This window comes from Thalassophryne amazonica, chromosome 8 (assembly GCF_902500255.1).
Source record: "Thalassophryne amazonica chromosome 8, fThaAma1.1, whole genome shotgun sequence".
Classification (NCBI taxonomy): domain Eukaryota; kingdom Metazoa; phylum Chordata; class Actinopteri; order Batrachoidiformes; family Batrachoididae; genus Thalassophryne; species Thalassophryne amazonica.
The window spans coordinates 69,618,060-69,624,059 of NC_047110.1; the positions used below are offsets into that span (position 1 = coordinate 69,618,060).

At 39.7% G+C, this 6,000-nt stretch overlaps 1 protein-coding gene across 1 annotated transcript in view; it reads left to right on the forward strand.

Annotated features, from left to right (window-relative positions):
* ptprq (protein tyrosine phosphatase receptor type Q) overlaps positions 1-4,280 on the forward strand; it is a 140,886-nt gene extending 136,606 nt beyond the window's left edge. Inside the window, 2 exon segments of the mRNA XM_034175490.1 lie at positions 3,138-3,261; positions 3,337-4,280. Coding sequence (XP_034031381.1) covers positions 3,138-3,261; positions 3,337-3,374 — 162 coding nt within the window. The 3' untranslated portion in view covers positions 3,375-4,280.
* Positions 4,281-6,000: the final 1,720 nt, after the last annotated feature.

The window sequence follows — 6,000 nt, forward strand, 5'->3', positions numbered from 1 at the left end:
ACAGGGTACTACGAGGACAAACAAGGATTTTAGAGGCATGTTTGTGGTGAGGACAAGGCTGTTAAAAGCCCATTATCCAAGCACCTGGCAGCTTTGAGGACAGGACAGGAGGCTATTTTGGACAGGTTCAGCCCTCTTGCACACTACAATCCCACCTGCTTTGTGCACCGGACACTGTATATAAAATTATTTTTTTTGTAGTGGATTAATCATTAATCAGAGGACATTTGGAGCTTTTTTTTTTCCTGTCTCTGTCTCATGCACTGAGGTGGAGAACATATTTGGAACAGCTCAAAAGGTAATTATTTGTAATGTTTATATTGTAATAGCTTGGTAAAACAGTTGCATGTTCATTCCTTCCTTAAAAGCAGCTGTAAAGGTATGTTTATGATAGATTTAACATCTTGTTATAATGGATCAGATGAGGCACACTCTGTGTGTGCTAACGCAATGACTCGCACTCAAGACAAGCAGCCAGCATGCAAAAGAGCGATTTTGCAGACATTAACGGGCAAACACAAAGTTAAAAGTTGGATCACGGTGTCAAAATGACTAAGCTGCTGAAGAAATAAAGCCAGCGAGAAGAAGCGCAGAGTCGACTGTCCAGGAATGCAGAATGCGAGCATGCAAAAGAGCGATTTTGCAGACATTAATGGAAGAACACAAAGTTAAAAGTTGGATCATGGTGTCAAAATGACTAAGCCGCTGAAGAAATAAAGCCAGCGAGAAGAAACGCAGAGTCGACTGTCCAGGAATGCAGAACGCGAGCATGCAAAAGAGTGATTTTGCAGACGTTAACGAACGAACACAAAGTTAAAAGTTGGATCATGGTGTCAAAATGACTGTAAGCCGCAGAAGAAATAAAGCCAGGATGAAGAAGCTCAGAGGCGACTGTCCAGGAACCCGTGGTTCGGTTCTAGCTGGTCTGATGCATTTAATGACTCTGGAACACATGTGAACAGCAGCCTGGCGCACGGATGCGCACACCGGCCAGACTGTACAGGAGCTTCTTTTTTTTTGGACTGCGTTTAAAAAATGTGACAACATCTTGAATGGATGCTGTGAACTGAAAACCCACACTTTAAAGGGACCAAGTGTAGGAGGGCTGGAGGGTTGGACCAAACCTATACCTAAATATGCACCAACGATGCGTTACATGGCACTATATGGATCATATATGGCTTGATGTGGATCATATGCAGTGACACAAGCCATTCGAGGCTGGACGGGGCTCAAATGACAGGTCAGTTGTGGCCCAGTAGAGCCTGATACCTGGCACATGTGAGGTAGAGAGAGGTACATAGAGGCTTCTTCATAGCAGATACAGGATAGATCATTCTTCAAATAATTGCTGACACACCCATGCGTGACTCATTATTCATGGCTTATTATTCAGTGGGACAGAGGCTTTAGCGTAATGTCAGAGAGGTACATCCGCAGGGCTTGCTTGAACTGAAAACAATATCAATCCCCACAAGCGGTTTCTGAGGAATCACATTATTTTGTCAATGTCTCAAATCTCATATGAGACAGACACTTCAAACATTAAACAATTAATTAACGGGGCCATTATATTTAGTGATCAGGCACCAGTTTGAGCCAAATGCATTTGAAGCACACAATAATGAGAAAATATAACACACTCTGAATGGTCATAAAGTATGCAAAGTTTCCATCATGATTTTAACTGAAAGTGCAGGAAATTAAAATGAGAAAGTTTTGTGAATAATTGTATTTATTATTTGACACATTTAGTTGATGTAAAGTTTCACAGGTGGCAAGGTTGACATATTTCCTTTGTTCAGAGCTTGTCTGGTTACCAGGGACTGATTAATGGTGACATCAACATCCATTGATCACTGTTCACCTAATATCCCTAATTTCTCCAAAAAATATTAGTCCCATCAACTTTCCCTTTTTGCAGTATTCTTCCTTGACCCAAAATACAGAAGCATATATTATGTAAAATTATTATTATGTAACCTGTTGGTCTGCTTGTTCTCAGAGACTCCGCTTGCATTTCTTCCTCTTTTGTTGTACTATTTCTGGGTGTCTGTCTTTTGGCATCAGGGATGTGGCATGCACTGTTTGCATCCTGTGAGGATGTGATTCCTATAGGGAGCAAATTTAATATCCAATATATCCACAGTAATCATTAATGATATGTTTCAGAGGTAGTTTCCAGTTCAGCTTTGAACTTCTGTACTTTTTGTTACTGCTTTACAATGAAATAGACGTGCATGAGGAATATTTAAAGTGTTTTTCACATTTTAATTTTTTTATGTAAGGTGGTGCAATAAACCATCTGTTCCAAAGTGCAGTAAAAAGTTGTACTGAAGTCTTTAAAATAGAGTGTCTGCAGCTGATGCTGAGGCACAGCCTACACAGCATTGCCGATTTCCATGCACATTGACCCTTGCACTGTGTTTATTTGTTATTACTTTCAAAGACACAAAGTACACATACTATATGAATGTATGCTGTGGTGGCTGCAGCATATACAGGCTTTACAAGTTCTCCATTAAATACTTGATGTTGCACTCCATTTGAAAATAATTTATCAAGCAAAATACCTGTTGTATGTCTAGGCGAGGTCAAACCTGACAATACTGAACTTGGTTTAGTGATTAGCCCTGTTGCCTCACAGCAGGAATGTTGTGGGATTGCTTTCTGTCTGGGCCTCTCTGTGTGGAGTTTGCATCTTCTCCCCATGTTTGCATTGGTTCCCTCCAAGTGCTCCAGCTTCCTTCCATTTCCAAAGACATGCACGTTAGGTGAATTGGAAAGTTTCAATTGGCGACAATTGTGGCTGTGTTTCTGTCTATATGTGGCCCTGTGATAGACTGGTTTCCTGTCCTAGGTGTTGTAGGTCTACCCCACCTCTTGCCCTATAACTAGTTACCTAATATCCCTAATTTCTCCAAAATATTAGTCCTATTAACTTTCCATTTTGGCAGCATTCATCCTTGACCCAAAATACATAAACATACCAAATGGCAAATGTCAGCTCTCCCCAGTTTATCTGTGATTGAAGTTGCACACACACACACACACACACGTACACAGAGGCCACTCGCTTATATATATTAACAATAATCAGTATTCTAAGATACAATTTTTGTGGTTGTGTTTGTCAGGCGCAGTATATGTTCCTGCACCAAAGTACTTTGGATCTTTTGAACAGCAAAGGCAACAGCCAATCCATCTGGTTTGTCAGTTATTCCGCACTGGAGAAGATGGACTCACTGGAAGCTATGGAAGGTAAAATTCTTGCGCGCCTTGCCATGTACAAACACCACTCATGAGTCATGTCACACATTGCGTTTGTTTTTTCAGGAGATGTCGAGCTGGAGTGGGAAGAAACCACAATGTAGAGTGAGAACTGTGACCAAGAAGGAGCGTATATTAAGGGTTATGCAGTGACCCTGGTCTGCACCACCTCCACCACACAGGGGACGAGGAGACACAGAGGGCGCTCAGTGCAGTCTGAACTGAGCGCCTGGTCAGTCAGCTAAAAATAAGTTGCTCCTCTTCAGCTCTCTTCTCTGAACAATCCTCCCTTTAACAAACCTCTTATCCCACTTGTTTCCAAAGACAGAGAAACAAAGGGAGACAATAATTTCAGAACATACAGGATAATGTCAGAGCGTATGAGACCGATGTGAGCGCTCTCTCTGCAAGCCTGCAGCTACACTACTTTGCACAAATTGATTTCACTGTGTATATTAATTGCTGTATTTTGTTGATATAATCTATGTTTTTGTAACATAATTTATTCAGCCAAATTTTGGTGGGTTGATGTTTTTTCAGCCTCTCTTTTTTGACTTTCTTTGGGGTGTTATTTTTGTTTATCCTTTCACAAGAGTGATATGAAATATTAAAAATCACTTGTATTTTTCTGGCTTGTGAACAGCATTTTCTGTCTCTAGCATCAAACGGATTGGAAAAACCTGTTCCACTACTGATCCTGTTTCCTCATAGAGTTACTCGTGTCCAACTGTGTTATGAAAATATTTCGCTCAATTATGGGAACACAGATTTCTGTCTTGCAGACCTGGATGAGTCATTTGATCTGAATAGTTTTATGTAGATTTGTGGATATTAATAGTCAGAGGGTGTCCTGGAGGCAGAAATTCCAATGTGCAAGCATAATTTAAAGGTGTCATATTGTGCAGAATTGTTTTTTCCAGCATAGGGCTTGTATAGAGAAAATGTAGATGACTCACTGAATTAAAAGAACACAATGATGATGAAGTGATTAGATGGTGTTAACTTTGATGCAGCAGGTCAATGGAAAAAACAGTCTTTGCCTATGTAATGTCCCACAGACATCACATGACTGATGCCTACCGGATGGTTCAGCACTTGCTCTTTAAATTAAGAACAGCTGTGGATGAACTTATCTGTAGGTACCTGAATTATGCCTGCCACCTGCTAAACACTGGGCACGCCTTGCTCGTTGAGAGCCGCCCTTCAGCGCACAACTTCATCTGAGCATCAGCCAGCAAGTTAAGTGAAGTGAAGTGGAGCTCTGCACTGGCAAATATGAATTAAATTAAAGAATGCATTGAATGTGTGGATGACATGATCGCAAAATCTATCATCTGTACTGCAAATTAGTGACTGCAAACTCAAATGTTTTGATCTTAAAACCTGTGTTTTAGGACAGTGGTTCTCAGTCTTTTTACAATGAGTGCCACCTTAGAAAATACTGGGTACCACCATTACAACCGGAATTAAAATAATTCAATTAAACTCAATTTATTTATATAGCACCAATTCACAACATAAACGCCCCAAGGCACAGGTCAAAATAGCAAAAAGCAGTATGGATCAGTTTAAACTAAAGTTGATGGCTTAAAGTATTTTTGCATTCATCATGGACTGTCTGTGACAACCAGGACCGTGTCTGGTCCATCAGTTTAATGTAAATAAACTGACATTTAGATCTACAGACTATTTTGCAAAGAAATTCACAGGAAATTTGTTTTCATTTCTTGTTTTCTGAGAGAGATGGGGTTATTTAACAGAATTTGAATCTGGTCAGAATTTACTTCCTGTTCCACACTCCAGTCCAGTGGTGGCAGTAATGCACCAGTGAATTAGTTGCCAATTGCCATTAAACAGAAAGAAGAATAATTAATTGACACTCACCTATACATATTGACAGTGTCATCCCTTGTACGTGTACATAAAAGTCCACACGCATGTGGGAAATATAATTGCTCTTCGTCTATTTCTCTGTTGAAGCAGAAACTGATTGGTATCTGAAGCTTGTATTAGCCGAGTCCAACTCTTATGAAGCATTGTTTCATTTCACTTCACTTACAGACCCAAGTCGAAGCATTCCTGCATTTTGCTGACAGCAGAGATTTGGTGTCAGATGGGCGTTGTTTAAGTGTTGAAGCCATGAAGTTTTAAATGCTTCATTATGAATAGTCTCCTCTGTTTAGATGTATTGATTCAATAAAACGTTATTTAGTTAAGTGTAACTTTATTTGACATAAAGCAACTGATCTACATACATGTACGGTGCATGCAGTGACCCTGTTTGTGGAGCCTCCCGGTGCCTCCCAGTGTTTTAAAAGTATTTATCCGAACCCGGCCCAATCCATCATGTCCTGCCAGACCTAGTTATGGTATCTACGCTCTAGTCTGCATAATAATGACAGAATAATTTAGTTTCAGAAATACTGACAAACTAAATCTGAAAGAAACATCCACCTTTTTTATTAATGTTGGATGGATTTTTATTAATGTTTTACATTTATCTGCATCTTCTCGGTATTAAATGGAATCAAAATCCACATTTCTTTTTTTTTTTATTTCTTTTTTTTCCTGACAATCATGTGTTTTAGCTTATAGTTGCTGTTAGTACAGTCGTAGTCTGCACCAGTCATTGTTATTCATCTCTTAATGCCTTTTAAACACCGAAAATGCTTTAAAGTTCACGGTCTGCTGTTTGTACTCGTGCACAAATTTCACTGGTGGTTTGAATGG